The sequence below is a fragment of the Corythoichthys intestinalis genome, chromosome 21 (assembly GCF_030265065.1).
Source record: "Corythoichthys intestinalis isolate RoL2023-P3 chromosome 21, ASM3026506v1, whole genome shotgun sequence".
In the NCBI taxonomy this organism is placed as follows: domain Eukaryota; kingdom Metazoa; phylum Chordata; class Actinopteri; order Syngnathiformes; family Syngnathidae; genus Corythoichthys; species Corythoichthys intestinalis.
The window spans coordinates 18,277,936-18,300,963 of NC_080415.1; the positions used below are offsets into that span (position 1 = coordinate 18,277,936).

General features: G+C 38.1%; 2 protein-coding genes across 7 annotated transcripts in view; one reads left to right on the forward strand and one right to left on the reverse strand.

The window, feature by feature from the left end:
- The first annotated feature begins 1,782 nt into the window (after positions 1 to 1,782).
- LOC130909406 (WD repeat domain phosphoinositide-interacting protein 1-like) lies at positions 1,783 to 15,462 on the forward strand. Of its 2 annotated transcripts, XM_057825825.1 has the most exons (12): positions 1,784 to 2,210; positions 5,926 to 6,008; positions 6,203 to 6,372; positions 6,493 to 6,589; positions 6,771 to 6,868; positions 6,938 to 7,030; positions 7,103 to 7,173; positions 9,240 to 9,347; positions 10,971 to 11,135; positions 11,209 to 11,316; positions 11,406 to 11,545; positions 12,859 to 15,462. In XM_057825825.1, the coding sequence occupies exons 1-12, from the start codon at positions 2,131 to 2,133 to the stop codon at positions 12,969 to 12,971; spliced, it is 1,326 nt and encodes a 441-aa protein (XP_057681808.1). In that variant the 5' UTR covers positions 1,784 to 2,130; the 3' UTR covers positions 12,972 to 15,462. The 2 variants fall into 2 exon arrangements, with proteins under 2 accessions (XP_057681807.1, XP_057681808.1); XM_057825824.1 differs by having other exon boundaries at positions 1,783 to 2,210; positions 6,771 to 7,030.
- Positions 14,963 to 23,028, reverse strand: part of LOC130909404 (archaemetzincin-2-like) — a 43,528-nt gene continuing 35,462 nt past the window's right edge. For 4 of the 5 annotated variants that reach the window (XM_057825817.1, XM_057825818.1, XM_057825816.1 and 1 more), the window contains 2 exons: positions 22,284 to 22,374; positions 14,963 to 16,019 (listed from right to left, as the gene is read on the reverse strand). In XM_057825817.1, the coding sequence (XP_057681800.1) occupies positions 15,748 to 16,019; positions 22,284 to 22,374 (363 nt within the window). In that variant the 3' untranslated portion in view covers positions 14,963 to 15,747. The remainder of the gene's footprint in view (positions 16,020 to 22,283; positions 22,375 to 23,028) is intronic. The other variant, XM_057825819.1, reaches the window with a different exon arrangement.

Below are 23,028 nucleotides of genomic sequence, written 5' to 3' on the forward strand. Positions count from 1 at the left end.
GCCCCCCCCTTATAATCCGCGTATGGGGTTAACCCTTTATAAGGCAAAAAAAAAAAAAAATAGTAATAACTAACTCCATCAATAAAGACTTTTAATTAGGCATGTGACGGTATTATAACCTAAGCAAAAAATGTCACGGTTCACTGTATCACGCTATACACCTCTAAAATGTGTTACTATGAGATATCTGGGTGAAAAAACCCCCACTTTTTTTCATTGAACAGGATTTTTATTTTCCAAACATATGAGCAAATTGGAACATGAGTATGGTATAATTAAGAAAAAGGGACAAAAAATAACTGAAATATTCTAAATAAAATGAAAATAAAAGCAGTCCTTTAGGCGAGCGTAAACCCACAGCTACAGCTCAACATTATTACCATCAAAACAAAAATAATAAAATTATTTTCCATAAAAAGCACATGTGTATGACTCGTATCATGTTTTCATTATATACACACACTTTCTCACACAGACAGTTGCCATAGAGAGAAATAAAACACGTTTTACCACCGCTTGACACACTAAACACGCTGGAGTTAACTCTCGAAGCTGGTGGGAACCATTCATGATAGTGTTAACTAACCTTTAATTTTGCATAAATGTGAAATCATATTAGAAGTATTGCTTCCTCGGGAGCCACCCTCATCAAACATGTTTTACATGTCGGTTGGCCCTCCTCCTCTAAGCTGCGGCCATTTGTAACTTCTCTGTAGCCGAAGTATTCCCATAGCAGCGATTTCGTTTTCTTTGATTGGGGAAACTGTTCAGGAGTTTCACCTCCTCCAGCCATCATGTAGCAAAGCTGACTCACTCACACTGAGCAATAACCGGTGGGGGAGGGTTGAGCTTTGCAGCTGCAAACGACAGATTTCTCCCTGCATTATTAGGACATAAAAAATAGCTAATACTTTAGGGACTGTATGATGGGAAATTTTTTGCGGTTTTGAAACCGTGACATTTCTATACCACGGTATACCTTGAAACCGGAAATCGGCACATGTCTACTTTGAATGGACTTGAAATGTCATGTCCACATATGTGGACACATTTTTGGTCATGTAGGCCACAGCTAACATTTGTTGGTGTGGCCTACAATAACCCAAAATTTGATGTCCACATATGTGGGTGCCAGGTTGAAGTTATTATATTACTTTTTTTTTTTTATTGTTATTTGTATACTGTTTATACACGTATATTTTTATGATTAATAAAATGTTAATAAAAACAAAATTCACTCTGGTTATGACCCCAAATAACATTGAAATGTTTTACTTTGAAAATTAATTATTCTTTGGTGCTTAACCCATTGCCTGCCATTGACAACTATAAACTGGCTATCAATGCTCACCTTTCTGTGTTTAACTTAAATATTTTTCTATCCTATGTGTACATTACTTTGTCAAAAAGAGACTTGAGTCATTTTATGTATTTAGAAATGTTAGGAACACCAGTGATCTATAGTGGCCTATTGTTTTTTTTTTTTAACTTTAAAAAAATTGCCTTTGTGTTAGAAGGGTTAAGATTTTTTTATGTGCTTGTTTGATGTTATTTGCATTCCCATTTGAGTCTTGTGACCGTAATAGTTTAGCAAGAGCAGCCTGCAAAGATTGATAAGTCTGATAGCCAATCAAATCACCAGAATAGTCAATCGAGAGTGTACTTAACCAATCAGTGCATTGCTGCGTCAACTAATCAACTGACAAACAATTTGACGAATCACACACAGTCTTTAAACAAATGTCCGTCTGAAAGGCGGGTCTTATGCGCTTCCTCCAACCAATCGAAACGCGCCTTGAATGACGCTTCCTCCCATCGGTTGTTATTGTTTTGCTGGAAGAAGCCTGGAAGTTAATAATCATAACAGTAACGACGTAGTTTGTCAACGCGAAGCGACACGATTAGAATCGTGTATTTAATCTCCGGTTTAAAGCGATCGCTGGGTAGTTCGCTCCCGGTGCCTGCATGCGTACCATCCGGGGCTAGTCCGTCCGGACATTCCTCTCCCAGAGGACTGTGAGCGTGGCGGTTGGAGTCGGGGTGGCGGAGGAGGGGAAAGCGGGGGGCCCCGGTGTGGATCGAGGCGATCTTGAGGCCTCTGAGCTCGGCCAGCGAAAACTGGAGGCTCGGATGGATTCCCAAGACGAAGTGGACGGCGGCCCCGAGATGCTACGAGGCTTCATCTGTGCCTCGTTTAACCAGGACACCACGTAAGCAACCTCGGGGCCTTCGCTGCCCTGCACGAACACAAGATCATTGACGCACCTGCCTGTTGTATAATTACTTTGATAAGCACTTGGCAAAGCTGGCTCACGACTCCATGGGCCCTTGAGTAGAATTTGCTTTTGACTGAGTATATTAGACAACCCCAATCATAGGGTACAATGGTTCATCTGTTTCTGCCAAGAGTTTCAGTATTGGTCATCATCAGTGAAAAAGTTAAATTCTAATCAATTTCTAAAAAGCCTGCCTGATGTATATCATCATAAAGTGTATCATTTTAACTTTCAGAAAAATTATTAAAATATTAAAATCATCTCCCTCTGTGTTGTCAGTAAAACCTACCCGTAATTGGATTTTTGGGGACATGAGAATTAACAGTTAAACATGTCTTTATTTTACAAAGATTTAACCTACATGAAGTTAAAACAATGTAATACGCGCTTTAAAACCAGCGTGAAAAACCTTTAACACTCCCTTTGGATTTAACAGCATGTTTTCCGCAAGGATGCTATTGTCAAGGGGCGATTTAGTAAGGCTGCAACAACGAATTGATTAATAAATTAATTGCCAGCGTATTTGATCATCATTTTTTTCCGGCAGCTAAGACCAGTCACGTTTGGGTCCTTGTTTCCGTGTAATGCGAGGATGCCCGTCCGGCAGTACTAAAACAAGAGAGAGTTCACTGCTACACTCCCAAGATAGCAGACCGACGCTGAAAAGATGGATTGACATTCCGGTGTCGATCTTATATCGTTGAATCAACATCACTTTTGCACCCTCAATTAATGTTGTTTCAATGTTAAAATCCATACAAAACCTAAAAATAATTTCGATTATTAATAGTATTTGAACAACGCTGAATCAATGTTTATGTTTTCAACCAAAACGCCCACTCATCCATAATTCAATGACTTCTCAATCATATTTCCCGGTCAATCATAAATCAACCATTTGTCAACATTAGTTCATCAACTGTACAACAATGTTAACCCAACCATCGCCTAATATACCATAGAACAACGTTGTTTCAACGTCACTTGACATAGAACATTTCGATGTCAACCATGATGATTTTGATGGAAAATCAACGTTTATTCAATGTCAGTCCTCTGTCTTGGTCAGGTTGGGTTGCTGAATGAATTATATGTGCCTCTGTCAGAGGTTAGTAAATGAAGCCAGTTATATTGTTTGCATTCTTTGTTGATGAGATGTTACTACCGGTACTTAGCATGGGGCGCTAAGCTAATGAGCGATTATGCTAATAAGTGTCTGAAGTGTAAGTTTGTATTGTGTTTTGGAGAAGCATATTGGCACCTGAGTTACTGTTAGATTGTAAAGTTGTCTCGTTTCTTATTATAAAAAAACCATACACACATAAACTAATTTATATAACAGCTTTGAGTCTCCTTTCAACACAAACTCCCATTCAAATTGTAAATTGTCATACAAGAGAGTGTGCTTTGAAATCAAGATTTGGATTGTATTTATTAACAACTGTTTGATAAAGTAAACAGATTCATTACAGTCTGCCTCCTCATTTGATTTTGTTGTTGAGTTTAGAGAAAATGAATGCGTAATTGACCCAATTTATATCAGCACTTTGCCCGTAAAAAAAAGTTGATCAGCAACACTTTATTTGAATGAACAGGACTTTTCTGTTTTGTGTACTGTGAAATTCTTTTGATGTTTTATACTCAGAGCCTTGATTAAAAACTTTAACAAGTTTTATGTACTTAAAACAGTACGATTGTAGACTACAGTTAAGTCAGAAGCTGTAATAAAATATTATATTTGAAGGAAATAGTCACCCACTTTGTCTTCATTGTTACTTACAACATGCCTAAACCACAAAAAAATAAAAAAGTGACATCTGTCCGATTAATCGGTAGATCGTTTAATTAATTGACCGATTAATCGATCATAAAAATAATCATTAGTTACAGCCCTACAATTTAGTGTAGTTATGTCTTTTACATAGATGCAACCTACATGAAGTAATACCAATGTATGTAATACCCGCATTAAAACTGGCATGAAAACACTTTGACACTTTTGATTTAACAGCATGTTTTCCAAAACGACGTTAATGTCAAGGGGCTATTTAGAGTTCTTATGTTCTTATTTTACAAAGATACATCTAACCTTAGAGTTAAAGAAACCGTAAGTTCATCTGTGATTCCTGCTGTAAACTACAGCGGTATTACACTGTTGTCTTTACATGACTTTTATGTTTTGATTTTTTTTTTAAATTAAAAAAAACAGCATGATAAAGCACTCAGGCCAGATAAAAGTAACACAAATAAGACTACTTTGCAGTGGAAAACATAACAGAATAAAAAAAAAAAAAGTTTGTAATGCAAAAACAACAAATAAAATAACGTACAGTACTTGGATATACAATTCTGAAAAAAGATAACATTTCCAAATACAGATAATTAAATGGATATAAAGTAGAGGTGGGAATCCTGGGGCACCTAACAATTCCATTACGATTGTGATTTAGAGGCTACGATTCGATTATAAATCTATCATTGATACACCCCCCCCCCCAAGCTATTAGCTGCTTTTAATGTTTTGACATTAGTTTAAAAAAATGTACAAAAATTATCTCCGGTTTAAGTAAACTACTATTTCACTATCAAGTTAACATTTGAAAACAGTATAAAATACTCAAGTCCCCATTCTGTATTCGACATGTGAAAGTTTTACAACTGTTTCATCATTTAAAGATAGATTAGTCCAGATTTTGCCAATTTAGGAGTATTTTAGATAAAAAGTTAATTAGGTTCGCTCGGAAGGTTCGCTACAAAAGCTTTTCCCAGAAATCTACTCCTTTAAGATGGCGGCTGTTTACTAACGCCGTCGTTTGTCATTTCGCATCTAGTTCTCTATATATGTCCTGCTAACGCCGCCGAGTCCATCATTTCGCATCTAGTTCTATATACATGTGATAGCTACCGTAGCATTATTTGGACGTAGTTTGTAGTAACGTTGTTTGGGCGTTGTTTGAAGCGGCTGTCGGCCGCAGTTAGGTATTCTTGTTTTTTTTAATCTAGCGGCATAAGTTGTCGGTCCGTTCCTCATTGCGTCCCGAAGACCGTAATGACTGATTTAGTTCAGCTTTATTTGGCGTATTTCAATAATCGGAATTTGGATGTTTGTGAATCGTTCTCGAATCACGAATAATCTAAAAATCGGAAAATTTTCATGCCTCTAATATTAAACATGTCAGAAAGCTGAAATGTGGCACCTAAATCAAGGTGACAAAAATCTGCAGCAAAATAGCACACACTTAACCCTCACTTTAAAACCAAGGTGCGTACTAAACCATAGATTTTGCGCTTCAGTAATTATGACAATTCAGTTCACACCTGGAGTAGAACCAACAGTACCTCATCCTAGGGCTTCAGGTGTTCATTCTGTAATAAAAAAAACAAAAAAAACTTGCTGGCACTGCTTAAAAAGGTGGCCTACTCTCAGCCGACATGCCCTTATTCATCGATTAATACAGATCAATGTAATTTTTCAGAGGTGCAGAGGGTACCACAGACTGTCACAGCTCTAATTTTGTCTGCTACATGGGTGAATTACATATACCTGGAACCAAAGCAATGAGCAATGATACATTAGCTTCACTTTTTTTTTAGTTAAGGGCATGTATCCTATACTTGCTGCTGCTAAGACCCTTTGGTGTGTGTTTAGTTCTTTGTCGGTGGGCACGAAGACTGGGTACCGTCTCTTCTCAGTCACTGCTGTAGACAAACTGGACTGCATCCATGAGGGAGGTGAGAAAATGCTTCCCCTCAGGCATAATGATATACATTACTGTTAAATATATGGAAAACATTGTCTCAGCAAAGTCTGAAAAACACATTTCTTTACTGTTGATTGTATTGTTGACGAATTCATGTGCTATAATTTTAACTCATTCACTGCCGTTGATACCCAGCAATAAGCCGAAAATTTTCCTCTCACTCAGTGGAGTGTCCCGACGTGTGCATCGTGGAGCGGCTGTTCTCCAGCAGCCTGGTGGTGGTGGTGAGCCAATCCGTACCGCGACGGATGAACGTCTATCATTTTAAGAAAGGGACTGAGATCTGCAACTACAGCTACACCAACAACATCCTCAGCGTCAGGCTTAACAGACAGGTAAGATGATGGAATAAATTCTCACCATTGTTTGGGCTGGTGGACTGCAAATTGGCAGTTGAAGTACTTAGTTGTCAGGTTCAGCGTGTTTGATATTTACGATGTCTGTCTGCCCGCCAGCGACTGGTGGTTTGCCTGGAGGAATCCATTTATATCCACAATATTAAAGACATGAAACTCCTTAAGACCCTCCTCAACACCCCTACCAACCCCTCAGGTAGGCAAAAAGCCATTAATCGTGCTATGGTTGGATGTATAAACCGTTTTTGTGCGATCCATTTCCTTTGAGACTGAGCTAAAGCTTTGATTAAAAGGAAAGTTGTAAGATGCCGAAGGGATACAGATTGACATACATTACTTGTCACATCCTAAAAGCTCTGCTTGCCCCACCTTCCCAGGTCTCTGTGCCCTGTCCGTCAACCACGGTAACTCTTTCTTGGCGTATCCTGGTAGTGCCACTATTGGAGAGATCACTGTGTACGATGCAAACAACCTGGTAAGTCTGCATCATAGTAAAATTAAAATCACAGCTGATTTGCAACTATGGACCGGTTTCTCCGTTAAGAGCACTGTGACGCTGATCCAGGCCCATGCTAGCCCCTTGGCGGCGCTCACCTTCAACGCCTCTGGCACTAAACTCGCCAGTGCTTCAGAGAAAGTGAGTACTTCTCTTCAACTTCTTCCGCCACATTCACAAGTATTTGCTACCAAGGTCTGTCTTCCACCACAGGGCACGGTTATCAGGGTGTTCAGCATTCCTGAAGGTCAGAGGTTGTTTGAGTTTCGACGAGGGATGAAAAGGTTAGTGTTCATATCATTTCGGATATTGTAATCCAGCTAAATAGCCCAAAAAACTGGAGTGGAAATCCATATTCAATAAGCATGTAATTAATTTACCAAGAATAGTATGCTGTGGCCAGTGTCAAATACACCACATTGAGCAAGCCCTTACTCGTCATACAGTTCATAACACAGATGTTCCATAGTAGAGGTGTGAGAGATATAAAGAGCAGCGTGGCGAACAGCTGACATTTATTAGTCAGCTGGGGAAAGTACTTGAGCCGAGGAGTTTAGCAGCCACTGGTTGACGTAAGGGGTGGAACACATTATCGCTACTGTGATAGGTTGAGATCATTCCTTTTGGGATGCAGCAATACACTGAAAGTGGATTAATACATTGACCGTTCAAGATCAATATGTTAATACTGTGTGTGTTACAGGGGGATGAAAAAGTAACTGAACCTTTTGGAATTTCTCAAATTTCTGCATAAAATCACAATCAAATCTGATCTGATCTGTGTCAAAATCACACAGATGTAAAAACAGTGTCTGCTTTAACTAATACCACTCAAACATTTATAGGTTTTCATGTTTTATTGTGGATAGCATGCAAACAATGACAGAAGGTGGAAAAATAAGTAAGTGAACCCTCTGCTTAAGGAGACTTGGAGCAATTAAAACCAATTTTTACCAAATAATGTAAGTCAGGTGTGTGCCCAATCTCTGATGAGTGGTTTAAAGCTGCCCTGCCCACTATACAACACACACCTGGTGAGAATTGTTTTGATGAGAAACATTGTCTGATGTGCATCATGGCTCAGTCAAAAAAGCTGTAGAAGACTTGCGATCAAGGATTGTTGATTTGTATAAAGCTGGGAAAGGCTACAAAACCATCTCTAAAAGTCTGGATGTTCATCAATCAACAGTCAGAGAAGTTGTCTACAAATGGAGAGAGTTGCACTGTTACCTCCCAAAGAGTGGCCGTCCACCAAAGATGACGCCAAGAGTTCAGCACAGAATACTCAGAGTGGTAAAAAAGAACCCTAGACTGTCTGCTAAAGACTTACATAAATCACTGGCATAGTCCAGTACCTCTGTGCACACATTAACTATATGTAAAACTATGGTCAAGAATGGTGTTCATGGGAGGACTCCACGGAGGAAGCCACTGCTGTCTAAAAAAACATTGTTGCTCGTCTAATGTTCGCAAAAAGGCACTTGGGCATTCCACAGAAGTTTTGGCAAAATATTTTGTGGACTGTTGAAACCCAAGTTGAATTGTTTGGGAGTAACACACGTCATGCGTGAAGGAAAAATGGAACAGCTCACCAACATCAACACCTCGTCCCCACATGAAAGCATGATGGAGGGAGCATCATGATTTGGGACTGTTTTGCTGCCTCAGGGCATGGACAACTTGCAACATTAATGGAAGAATTAATGCAAAAGTTTATCAGTATGTTTTGCAGGAAAACCAGAGGCCGCCTGTCAGACAGTTGAAGCTAAAAAGAGGATGGATGCTGCAACAAGACAACGATCCAAAACACAGAAGTAAATCAATCAACTTCAGAATGGTTTCAGAAGAACAAAATACACGTTCTGGAGCGGCCAAGTCAAAGTCCAAACTTGAACCCCACTGAGATGCTGTGGCATGACCTAAAGACAGCGATTCATGCCAGATACCCCAGGAATCTGACTGAACTACAACAGTTTTGTGGAGAAGAATGGGCCAAGATTAGGCCTGATCCATGTGCCAGACTGATCTGCAGCTACAGGAAGCGTCTGGTTGAAGTTATTGCTGCCAAAGGGGGGCCACAAAACATTAAATGTGATGGTTCACTTACTTATTTTCCCCCTTCTGTCATTGTTTGCATAATATCCTCATTGAAATATGAAAACCTATAAATGTTTTGGGTGGTTTTAGTTCAAGCAGACACTATTTTTTCATCTGTGTGATTTTGACAAAGATCAGATCACATTTGATGGTGATTTTATGCAGAAATGTGAGAAATTCTCAAAACGTTCAGATACTTTTTTCATACCATTGCATAGCGTGGAGTAATAACAATTTTCTTTCTTGTTTTCAGATATGTTAGCATAAGTTCACTGTCATTCAGCGCTGATGCGCAGTTCCTGTGTGCCTCCAGCAACACGGAGACGGTCCATATCTTCAAATTGGAGCAGCACAGCCCAAAGTACAAAAAATTTTTTTTTTTATAATAGAATAATATAACTAACAAAAATGTCAGTTCCTGGAGAAGGTTTCAAATTGTTGGTTTCAATATCTGTTCATCCGTCGCATTTCCCGATTGCAAATATTGGAAATCTGCAATTGACACAGACCTAACAGTTTGTCTAAAGTGGCAACAAAGGACAAATTTAGTCTAGGGATGTCCCGATCCGATCACGAGATCGGAAATCGAGCCGATCGCGCCATTTTTCAGGGAAGATTGGGTTTTCAGTTTTTTTAAAAAATGTGTTTTTCTGCTTCATGCTCGCACAGCCTCTCACCCTCCCTCCTCGTGAAAATAAGAATGAATTACCGTACATGAATGTTATGGAGAGGTGATACAATGAAAAATGTGGGTGCGTCTACATTTTGTGCTGGTGCACCTTAAGAAAAATGTTAGGCGCACCAGTGCAATCAATGCAGAAAGTAAGTGTGGAGCCTTGGCAATATATATCCCAATGTTATTATTATTATTTTTTAACCTTTCCTGTTCAGCTGCTTGACACTGAGAATGGAAATCTGAGTGTCCGATTAGTCTTTTAATATATCAGATAGGAGAATGACATACCCCCATTGTGATCATTCAACTTGCCTCGTTTATTAGGGGAAAGCAGCGAACAGGAAGGGGTTATGGGGGACAGAATAAAAGAAGGAGAGAGACAGAAGAAGCACAAAAAATAACAAGTATAGATTGAACGATTACACTAACCATGAATATGTTAGTGCTATTGTTAGCTAGGTGTATTTCCGGTTGACACCATGTAGGGGGGCTGATGCACAATGAGAGACATTGGGTAGGGTGGGTCAGAAAGATAAGTGATTGGGAAGGGGTGGAGTGTACACAAATCAACCATGTGGCGTAGACCCAGGATTTGTGTGAATCCCTTGTGAGTGTGAGTATGGTTGCATCCTATTCTGTGCTGTCTGATCGCTAATCCTGACACCGAGTTCTTCTTGTGTGTCTAATTGCACCTAGTCATGCGTGAATCCCATCAGATGCTGTTGTTGCTGTTAATCTTAATTTTTTCCAATATTGTCCAGGCGTAATTTATATATTTGTTACTTTTTAAAGGCTAAAAAGTAACAAACTAACCCAGACCTACAATGGCATTGCCAAAAGATACAACGTATATGTTTTATACTCCGCAACACTGCCGGAAAGAGGAAGTACTGTAAGAAGCACAGTACTGCAACAGGATTAGAACTTTCGGTATCGGCAGATTCTCAAAATCAGGTGACTCTGACTCTGGTGCAAAAATATGTGATCGGGACATCCCTGATTTAGTCAAAATGAAGCTCCTCAACTCATTTCAAATTGTTTCCTTGGTGACACCAAGATGCCACTACATCGCTCCAAAGTACTGCTGTTTTGCTTTGTTCAGAGCATAAAAACAGCAAATAATGAAAGCTAAGTTCCCCCTAAAAAGCCAAATAAACAAAATTCCAAACCACAAATATCCAAAGTTCACTGTATTACGTTATCTCTTATAACGCTTTCACCAAGATGACAGTTTTAAAAATCACATGACACAGGGATGACACCAGTATTTTTTGTCTTGAGTTAACAATAAACTCCTATACTTTCCAGTCAAGAGGAAGAGTCGCCTACATGGTCTGCATATGTGGGCAAAATGTTCACAGCGGCTAGCACCTACTTGCCAGCTCAGGTGTCCGACATGATGCATCAAGACAGAGCCTTCGCCACCGTGCGACTCAACATGTTTGGCCTGAAGAACATCTGTGCGCTAGCTATGTAAGAGATACATTTTTCTAAGTGGAAAAAAATCACAAGTAAACATTATCTTCTGCTTTCGGTATTTTGGCAGGATTCAGAAGCTACCTCGCTTGCTGGTGGCGTCCTCAGACGGTTATCTTTACATCTATAATGTTGACCCACAAGATGGAGGCGAGTGCATGCTGGTTCAAAAACACAGGTGTGGTTTTTTTTGAAGAAAAAAAACCCTACTGATTTACAAAACAGAATTGTCGTCTCCGCATTCACTCACTGACTGGGACCCTTCAGGTTGTTTGATGGCAGTGAGGAGCAGGCAGAACAGAAGGAAGATGAGCCACCAGCGGAGGGCTCCAACCAACCAGCCTGCCAATCATATGCAGCTACTGTGGCACTCCCTTCGAGCCCGCCTTCCTCCACTACACTTTTGGGTGAGTTGGACAAGATTTTAAAATTTTCCAGGATTTAGGGCAAAGGCGTAGGTTTGGTCTTAATATTGGTAGGGACGATATAAAAGCATAACCTACATGTACGCTTTTTGCTTGGGGACATTAATAAGACCAAACATATTTGGTGAATGGGGGTCAGGGCTACATTTCTCACCAATATGAACCTAATTAATTGACAGGCTAAATGATTAATGCAAAATAAATCTGTATTGACATATACTAACTTTCACACTGCAAATTTATGATGTCTTAATCTGATCCTTTTTTAAAAATCTAGTCAAATAATTTTCTCCATCTTTTTTTGAGTGTTAAAGGCTAGTTAACAGATTAATGCGTCAGATTCTTCCACTTACTTTAAGTAAATATTACTATTTGTTCATATTGAGCCCATACATCTAAAAGTTGGTCATCTTTCACCTAAATCAAGAAAAAAATATCTTTCAAATAATGTTTTGAACAATATTCTTGAATTAAGAACATTTCTGACAAACATATTTTTCTTTTAAGAATAAATATACAAACGTTTTGCTTAAAATAAGCTTATTTTCAGCTGGCTGTTTTTCTTATTTCAATAAATCTCAGTGAGTAAAATCGACTTGAAGCACTGTAGCAGTAGCAAAATTAGTGAAGCGTTTCCCACCTCCACAACATTGACGTCTTACTTACAGTAGCAGCTGCTGGCGGGAAAAAATTTTTTAATATCCCTTGTCTTTGAAAGGGGAGGGGGAGGCGGCATGTTGTATTTCTGTCGGGCTGTGTGTATGTGTGGGGGGGATCTAGTCATCGGCCAATCAAACGTACATTTTTTAATCGAAAAATGCACTGGCACATTCAGCAAGTGAAAAGGGGTCAGTGTAAGAACATAATGAGAGTACTGTAATTCACTTAATAATGGTAGGATCTATTCTATCCTTACAACATATAGGAAGACAATCTAAATGATTTATATAACTGAAGTCATTATATTATGCAAATATGGTTGCTTAAAAGTTGGTGGGGACAATTTAAGCATCCTGAAAAGTTGGTAGTGTTATGTCCCTACCGTCCCTATGCAAACCTACGCCCTTGATTTAGGGTGTTTTTGGATCATCTTAACTGCAATGGTGGTGGTCAGAAAGTTTAGGCACAAATTGGGTGCCTCACCTCTGTTAGTCTGCCCCAGGGGAGCTGCTGTTACAGTAATAAATCATTGCATCATCACGCATTATTATTTTTGTTACTGTTTTGTTACGTGCGATCCTTACTAATCTATTCAAGCATGTTCTTTGTTCTGTGCCTCATTTATCAATTTCCAGGGTACTCAGAGGATGGAGGAGCCCAGAAGGGGGACGTCATCCCAGAGCACGAGTTCGCAGAAGGCCCCATGTGTCTGGATGATGAAAATGAATTTCCTCCAATCAGTAACTAAATTAACTCTCAATGCTCCATCACTAGCCATCATTTCCTTCTCAACGCAGACAGAATTGCAAAACGCATGAAAACCAGCCGCCTCCTTTTTCCACGCATAACGTACCCCTGCAGGTCGAGGGTCTAATTCTACCAAATAGTTACATTCTGGTGTTTTCTGGATTCTGTGTAGTCCTGGAAACACATTAACACATAAGGAGTGGACATTTCACTCATTTGGAACATCACACGTCGGTATTACACCGACGAGTACAGTGTTAAAGAGTTTTTGTGACGTTGCTTCATCATATGAGCAAAATGCATTGTATGTGTAATTTAGAGGTTACTTTTTTAGCCTGCTACATCATGCCATTTGTTGTTGACTTAACTGCTTCTGAGTAGGTACTGTTCGAGATAAGCGATCAAAACATACTGCACGTGAGAAGCACTGACCTGACTTGGTCAACATTCCCAAAAGTGGACCTTGTATGTTGGTTTGCTTGCGCTTATGTATTAGACTTAGGACCACACCGAAGTTTAAAAAAAAAAAAAAAAAAAAAAAAAAAAAAAAAAGAACAATTTGTAGGATTACATCATTAATACCATAACAATTGCAAAGGCATGGTTTAACAGAGCAAATAATGGCGTGATATTTAGAGAAGGAAGTTGTAATTTTATGGGAGTAAAATTGTGACTTTGATGAGAGTAAAGATAGAATTTTAGAGTATTGTAAGTCATGCATTCACCTGAAAAAGTCTTAAAGAATAAAGTCATTATTCTATGAAAGTACACTTTGATTTTGAAAAATATATTTTATAAGTATGAAGCCGTTATTTATATAAAGTGAGTGTTTTTAGAATTTTCAGAGAATAATTAAGAAATCCAATTAATAGGTCTGCAAGAAATACATATTACATATAAAAGGTCATTAATTTAACACTAGGCTACAGATTGCCGCTCTTGATGGGGGCAAATCTGCAACAGTGCAAGTGCGTGAATTGTTCATCTGCTCGCGCCTGTGCGGCTACTAAATTTCAGAAAATAAAATTAATTAAAAATAAATAAATAATGGTCATTATTCTTGAAAATTTTTTGGTTGATGAGAAACATCCAAGTACAGTTGGTGGTTATAATGCACAAATGATCTAATATCGTAGAAATATGTGAGACATTGTTAGGGTAAATTTTGTCAATTTATGAGAATACATTTATTTTTCCTGAGAATAAATTTAAAATTTCAATGTTTCAGTAATTATATTAGTGATTATATAATTAAAACACATTTAAAGAGGAGAGAAATGTGTAATTTCACAAGATTCCATTGTTCTTTTTCCTATTTTAGTATGACCCTAGTAAAAACACATTGTACCTGTTTTGTCATGGCAACAAAATAAATGCACATTATGCGTACATATTCATATTACACGAGTATTAGGTTTTTTTTGCCATCTTCACAGTTGTGAGGTAAGACCATAATCTCATACAATAGGCATGCATGCTGTAAAGTGCATTCCCCTCAGCCTATGCTCATCAGCGGGCTAAAGCACAAAGTTGTCGGGGGGAAAAAGTAGCTTTGGTGTACAGTATTCCTGCTGAAAAGAAACCAAAGGAAGTATGCGAAAAACTCCTTAGTGACGGTTATTAAAGATGACTTTTTTATATATATATTTCTACGCAATAGGCTTCTTGCAAAGTATTGTTGCAATTAGGTATGCAAGAGGATGCTTTTGTAATGTGTTAAGGGTTTTCTTTTTTTTTTTTTTTGCTTTTTAAGATTAACCTTAAGGGACTTTTTTTTATTTTTTTTTTTATTAACAAAGCCTTGCAGTTTTAGTTGCCATCTCCGCCAAATGAGTATTTCAAATTAGAGCATTTCAATCATGCACTTTAAAGTAATAGTGTATGTGATTTAAGAATGCAGCTATGACGAATTCTAGCAGAAGCAAGGCGATGCTTACCTACTCACTAATGTAAAAATAACAATATATGTGAAGGAGCCAATAGAATAATGTGAATCGCCTGATGGTACAAGAAGCGACAGGTCCTTAAATTTCACTGTTATCTCAAGGCTATATACCACATGATGCTGAATATTGTTTTATGATGGAAAAAAGTATTACACATTAACGCAAACTGACCATGTATTTTGAATTTTTTTTTTTTTTTTTTTTACTGTATGGATAATGTATATATATAACACTAACAAAATTAATGTGATATTTGGCTTGGAAGCTAAAATTTTGGGATGACTCTGTAATGCATACAACTGTCACAGATTGTTTAATTTAAAACACTTGAACATGTAAATTCAAAGCTTTTGGAAAAGTATGGTGTTGAGACGTTGTATTGCATTCTAGGTTCCTCGCGAAATTTCAATCAAAAGCTATTTTTGTGAGCCGTACATGTAGGTAATCATTTAATTTTGCCAAAAGGTGGCGCTGTCGGACACCTTGGACTACATGGAGATGTTGCATACTGACAATGAAGAATCAATAAAGATGATTCAGAATCCATTCATTTTGAGTATTGTTTGATTATTGTATTTGTAACATTTCAGTTGCTGTCATGTGTTTAGTCTAAATAATAATGGAGAATACAGAGCAAATATTTTCTCTTTGTCTTATTGATCGCACAGTTGCCTCTCTATCCATCTGTTGACATTGTTTTTTTTTTCCAACTCTGTTTGCTTAGTTGTTCCTCTGCCCTCATTTGTTGTATCTTCTACATGACATACAACCCTACGTACTGCGGAGTCCACAGCCACACACACACACTGTACTGGTTATCCATTCCTTAGGTCAGAGGCAACGGCAAACCGGATGTGTCGGCTCACAGCAAGGCACTTGCGACTCATCTGTTGTGTAGTCAGCCATAGACACGGATTTGTCGGTTGCAATGTCCCATAAAAGGGCCTCCCTCCAGCGAGCAACCCTCTCAGCTATCACTTGGTATTCAGGTGTTCCAAATTTTAAGGGCGTTTCCTCAGCCGGGTCATGCTCCAAATCAAATATCAACGGTGGGTCATGGAGCTCCTGCGTTCCTATGGCACCACCACACGCTTGAGCAGCGCCTAAAGAGTGTACACAGGGATATTAGAACAAAAGAAACCCTAACCCTGATTGGAACATTTCTTTTTGTCTGTAGTGCTGGGCGATATGACGATGTGTCACAAATAAAATTAAAAAATGTTTTCTATTGTCACTATTAATAGGTGCATAAATAACACTAATAAGGCAACATTTAAAAATAAAATAAATATAACAAAGTAAAATGATATACAGTGGTATGAAAAAGTAACATTTGGAATTTCTCACATCTCTGCATAAATTCATCAAATTTAATCTGAGCTTTGTTAAAATCACACAGATGAAAATACAGTGTGTGCTTTAAAACCCCCCCAAACATTTATAGGTTTTCATTTTTTAATGAGGCTAGCATGCAAACAATGACAGATGGGGAGAAAAATACGTACTGGAATCCTCTCCCGAAGGAGAATTAAAGATCAATTGAAACCAATTTTTACCAAACATTTTAAGTCAGGTGTGTGCCAATCACTGATGAGTGGTTTAAAGCTGCCCTGAACACTATAAAACACACACCGGGTAAGAATTGTCTTGATGAGAAGCATTGTCTGATGTGCATCATGGCTCAGTCAAAAGAGCTGTCTGAAGACCCGCGATCAAGGATTGTTGATTTGTATAAAGCTGGGAAAGGCTACGAAACCATCTCTAAAAGTCTGGATGTTCATCAATCGACAGTCAGAGAAGTTGTCTTCAAATGGAGAGAGTTTGGCCCTGTTGCTTCTGTCCCAAGGACTGGCCATCCACCAAAGATGATGACAAGAGTTCAGCGCAGAATACTCAGAGGGTTAAAAAAAAAAAGAACCCAAAAATGTCTGCTAAAGACTCACAGAAATCACTGGCACAATCTAATATACCTGTGCACAAATCAACTACCGTATTGGTCCGAATATAAGATGGTGTTTTTTGTATTGAAATACGACTGAAAAAGAAGGGGTCGTCTTATATTCGCGGTCTAGACATTATACCCATTCACAACACTAGATGGCGCCATATATCATTGAAGCTATGTTCTGTCATGACAGCTCTCAGCTACTCTCACCATTCACGACGCTAGATGGCGCCAGATATCATTGAAGCGATGTTCTGTTATGACAGATTTTAGCTACTCTCGTTTGACCAGTTTGCATTATTTTTCTTTTATTGCAATGTTTTTCTTTATTTAGATTTCTTTCAAGACTACAGTTACAGTTAGACTTCACTTTGATGGTTAATGGAGTTATTGCAATTTTGTTGTTTTATCACAACAGATTGGTTTGTTTACATTTCAAAAACCAGAAGCCATTCATTTACAAATGTGATTGCACTTTAGTTTACGTATTTAAATGTTCAGATATTAAGATTTGAATTAGGCAAAATAACATGCTTTTTCTCTAAAATATATTGTTATAATCATTTGTTTCGGATGTACTATAATTATTTTCTGTATAAAAATTAATTTGATGTTCAACAAGTATTTTTTTCAAACTTGAGTCTTGAAAAAGAGTCGAAAAAGGGTCGTTTTACAATCAGGGCAGTCTTATATTCGGGCCAATACGGTATATAAAACAATAGCCAAAGAATGGTGCTCATGGGAGAACTCCACGAAGGAAGCCACTGCTGTCTAAAAAAAACGTTGTTTAATGTTCGCAAAATGGCACTTGGACACTCCACAGAAGTTTTGGCAAAATATTTTGTGGACTGTTGAAATCAAAGTTGAATTGTTTGGGAGTAACACACAATGTCATGTGTGGAGGAAAAATTGAACAGCTCACCAACATCAAGACCTCATCCCGACCGTGAAGCCTGGTGGAGGGAGCATCATGATTTGGGACTGTTTTGCTGCCTCAGGGCCTGGACAACTTGCAATCATTAATGGAAGAATGAATTCAAAAGTTTATCAGGATGTTTTGCAGGAAAACCGAAGGCCGTCTGTCATACAGTTGAAGCTAAAAAGAGGATGGATGATGCAACAAAACAATGATCCAAAACATAGAAGTGTAATCAACTTCAGAATGGTTTCAGAAGAACAAAATACACATTCTGGAGTGGCCAAGTCAAAGTCCAGACTTTAACCCCTTTGAGATGCTGTGGCATGACCTAAAAACAGCGATTCATGCCAGACATCCCAGGAATCTGACTGAACTACAGCAATTTTGTAAAGAATGGGCCAACATTAGTTCTGACTGATGTGCCAGACTGATCTGCAGCCACAGGAAGCGTCTGGTTGAAGTTATCGCTGCCAGCGGGGGGGGGCACAAAATATGTATATAATATTAAATGTGAAGATTCACTTACTTATTTTCCCACTTCTGTCATTGTTTGCATACTATCCTCATTAAAATATGAAAACCTATAAATGTTTGGGTGGTTTTAGTTAAAGCAGACACTGTATTTTCATCTGTGTGATTTTGACAAAGATCAGATCACATTTGACGGTGATTTTATTCAGGAATGTGAGAAATTCCAAAAGGTTATGATACTTTTTCATACCACTGTATAGGAATAAATAAAAGCAAAATAAACCCTAAAATATTGCAAAAGGATTTTCATGCGTTCATGAGGTTTTTCAGAAATTATAAGCCACAGGACGTGAAGTCCCCTGTCACGTGATACAACCGCAACAAGTTTTCGGCGTCTTATCTTCCTTGAGTAAAATCTCGTGGGCTGAGACTCCACGAGTCCACGTGAGTTATGTGGCTTTCTTGAAAAACAGCCTTCAGTGGAAACACGCTTAAGTCGTATTTCATTTTGCGAAGGAAAATCATTTTGTAAAGGAAACAGAGGTATGATTGGTGATAGATGGCCAATCTATTTGAAAAGGAAGTAATTGAATGTTCAAATCTATCGCTGTCAATGCCAAGGAATGAGTTCATGAGAATTGGAAAAATTTGGGGAAGTCAACACAAATAAGACACAAGACCAAGGCATAATTATTGATCATTTAAAAGAATAAATAAATACATACATTTGTCATCAAACAATTAAATATACTAAATCATTCTATATTGTTTTCAGGATGTAAAATGGCCTATAACCTAATTGAAAAAAAAAAAATTATATATATATATATATATATATATATATTATTGCTGTCAAATTTATCGCGTTAACGGTCGGTAATTAAGCCTGTCGCAATATGCAATAATTCCATTTATCGCACGATAAATAAAAATGAAGGCGGTAATTTTCAAGCTGCGATTTATTGCCTCGCGTGCACGTGCGTGCGCGAGTGCGGCAGACGTGCTGTTAAAAGTTCGGATTCCTTATTACCAACTACGCAAAATGCATCTTCGTTCCAGGTCCGGCAAAAATAGTGCCGGAGCCAATCGTTCCCATTATATCCTATTGTTCAACGTATACCGGCCACGTCAGTGCTCTGGATTGACTGCGGACCATCTCCGGCGTGCCGGTGTTGTTGACGTGTCGCCGCTCCCGTCAGGGGTGGCCTTTCACGCGGGGCGGCTATTTTTCGGCACAACACCGGATATTTACAACGAAGTCCGCCAAAACATTGTTACTGACTTGGCTACTACGAACAACCTCGCTTTGACAACGGACAGCTGACATGATGAAGAGTGAGTGGCAAATTAAGAGCGCTATGCTTCATCCTGTTCATGAAAGTCGATTGTCATATGCTGGTGCTGTGCGGTAATGAGCAGACGTGACTGTGGCGTTTGGGAACTTTTTTAAGCGCGCACACACTAGATATCATGAAATAGCAAACTACATGTACTACGTCTCGTGCCATGGCTACGTGAGCCCAGAGTGATTATGGGACACGTAGTCCATATACTACATCGATGAATTATAAACCACCATGACTGAATGGAAGTTAAGAAGGCCAAATCAGTCCATACCAGTGACTATAGATAATGCTGCAAATATTATTAATTCAGTACGTGACACAGATGGATTCGGACCACAAATAGGATGTATTGCTAATGTAGTAAACCTAGCTGCTAAGAGAGCTGTAGCACTCAACAGTGTGCAATTTAAGTGCAATTTTATCTTTTTTTCTTGAAAAACACATTTTATTTATTCTGTGTTTCTGTGCGGTATTAATATTGTTGTCTTTTACTTAAGAGGCATAGTCTATTGTTTTTAGTTGTGATTTCTTAAAAAGTATTTTTGAATTTAAGAATAAATATCGCGTTTAAATGGGTGTACTTGATCTATTAATATATACTGTATTCTCACTGTGTTATTGTAAAGTGGTTTAAAAAAAAATGGGGGGGTGCAATAATATCCCATATCGAAATAATTTATGAGATAAATTATCGTACACTAAAATTTGTTATCGCAACACGCCTAATTTTAATTTTTAAATTAAGCACGTTAAAATATTTGACGCAATCAATGCATGCGCGGAATGACTCGCTCATGCATTGCCTCAAACAGATTACAATGACGCCGTTTTTTTGCACATTGAGAGCTAAGAAGCAGAGAAAGGCGAGTGGACACAGGCGTTCATTGGACCGCGCTGTTTATTGGCATAAGCATCGGCAACTCCTTCACAACAAACATAAGTATCCTTTAGTGAAAGCACAACAAAAATAATATTCCTACCTCTCAAAAAAAAAGAATGTTCACAAAAAGAAGTAGCTATGCAAAATACACATAAAACTTACTCAGACTTTGGTCAAACTCTATTCAAACATTTCGTTTAGCTCAACAAATACACTGGATGGCAATATTTAGTCAAAATATACAAACTATCAGAGGTCTCGTACGTTGTGAAGCCAGCACTCAAATGACCTTGAAGTACCAGTAAACAGGGAACAACGGCGTCAGTCGAGGGACAAAACACTCATTGGCTTGATTTCTAAGTAATTTAAAACTCGCCATTGACACCTTGTGGTGTATTTCAATCACTACCTTACGTAGTTAAAGACACTGTGGAAGAACGGCAGGGAGCCCATGTGACGTCACCACTCGGCGACGTCAACAATGGCGAGCTACTACTTTATTTTTTGATTGAAAATTTTACAAATTTTATTAAAACGAAAACATTAAGAGGGGTTTTAATACAAAATTACTATAACTTATACTGACATTTATCTTTTAAGAACTACAAGTCTTTCTATCCGTGGATCCCGTTAACAGAAATAATGTTAATGCCATCTTGTGGATTATTATTATAATAAACAAATACAGTACTTATGTACAGTATGTTGAATGTATATATCCGTCTTGTGTCTCATCTTTCCATTCCAACAATAATTTTCAGAAAAATATGGCATATTTTAGAGGGGGTTTGAATTGCAATTAATTATGATTAATTTTTAGGCTGTGATTAACTCGATGAAAATTTTTAACCGTTTGACAGCCCTAATATATATATATATATATATATATATATATATATATATATATATATATATATATATATATTAGGGCTGTCAAACGATTAAAATTTTTCATCGAGTTAATTACAGCTTAAAAATTAATTAATCGTAATTAATCGCAATTAATCGCAATTCAAACCATCTATAAAATATGCCATATTTTTCTGTAAATTATTGTTGGAATGGAAAGATAAGACACAAGATGGATATATACATTCAACATACGGTACATAAGGACTATTTGTTTATTATAACAATAAATCAATAAGATGGCATTAACATTATTAACATTCTGTTAAAGCGATCCATGGATAGAAGGACTTGTAGTTCTTAATAGAAAAATGTTGTACAAGTTAGAGAAATTTTATATTAAAACCCCTCTTAATGTTTTAGTTTGAATAATATGTAAAATTTCCAATCAAAAAATAAACTAGTAGCCCGCCATTGTTGATGTCAATAATTACTTACTCAATGCTCATGGATGCCTATAAAATCAGTCGCACCCAAGCGCCAGCAGAGGGCGGCAAAACTCCATAAAACACAAAGTGAGCGTTTCAATGTGTACTGTCATTTAAAACTCTCTGAGCGGGGCATCTGCGTTAATTGCGTCAAATATTTTAACGTGATTAATTTTAAAAATTAATTAACGCCCGTTAACGCGATAATTTTGACAGCCCTAATATATATATATATGTATACACACATATATATCGCCGAGTACTAGTCCATACATATAAATGTCCACATTTACATTGCGATGCTATAGGGAGTGCTAACTTTCAGTTGAACAAATACCACTCTAGTTTCATCTCCCATGACAACATGTCAACATTCTGGTTCCACCTCATTACATTGATTGAAGCGTGTTCAAGGCTTGGTGTCTGTGCCGACAAATTGTGACTAGACTTGTGTTATTGTGCCAGTTACCTGTCATGTAGAATGTTTTATATTTCCCTGCTCGAACAGCCTGCAAGTCACCAAACTGCCCTGCGGCACCACTGTTAGGGTGGAAAAGAACCTACAAATACACAGAATGGATTAAAAGGATAGCTTTAAACTGACACTACCTGTGATGCTGCCTTCCAACCTGCTAAACCGGTTTGTCTGAGTCTTGACACTGGCTGCCTTGCTGACTCCAGTGCAGTACTAGTGGTGTCAACAATAATCGATGCGGCGATGCATCCCGATGCGGGGCATGGACGATTCGATTCGATGCGGGCAACAAGCCGAATCGATTCAGCGCATTTTAAAATATATAAGTACGTTCAAAAATCTTCCCTGCGCAATTCCGGTGATGCAATGGATTTGGTTTCCCCATTCGTATTAATATTGTCATGTTTCATTTTTTACACACTGCATAACTCTGGTCAAGTTTCCCACCAACCTCATAGAAGCCAAAATGTCTCCAGATGTCAGCTTTCAATGTCTTAGGTGCATCAAGAATCTTTCTTGCTCCCTCTTTCTCCGCTTCAGCCATTGATATGTTATGTCCTATAGGTTAGATGTTGTGCCCGAACCCGAACGGGTCGGGCCCAAAATGTTAAGCATTCACGTTTGGGTCAGGTCGGGTCGGGCCGCCCCGCGCTGGACTAATAAATTATAATTTAAAAAATGGGATAAAACCGAGAGCAGGCTCTCTGTATTGTGCATTTGCTTGTGAACTCACATGAAG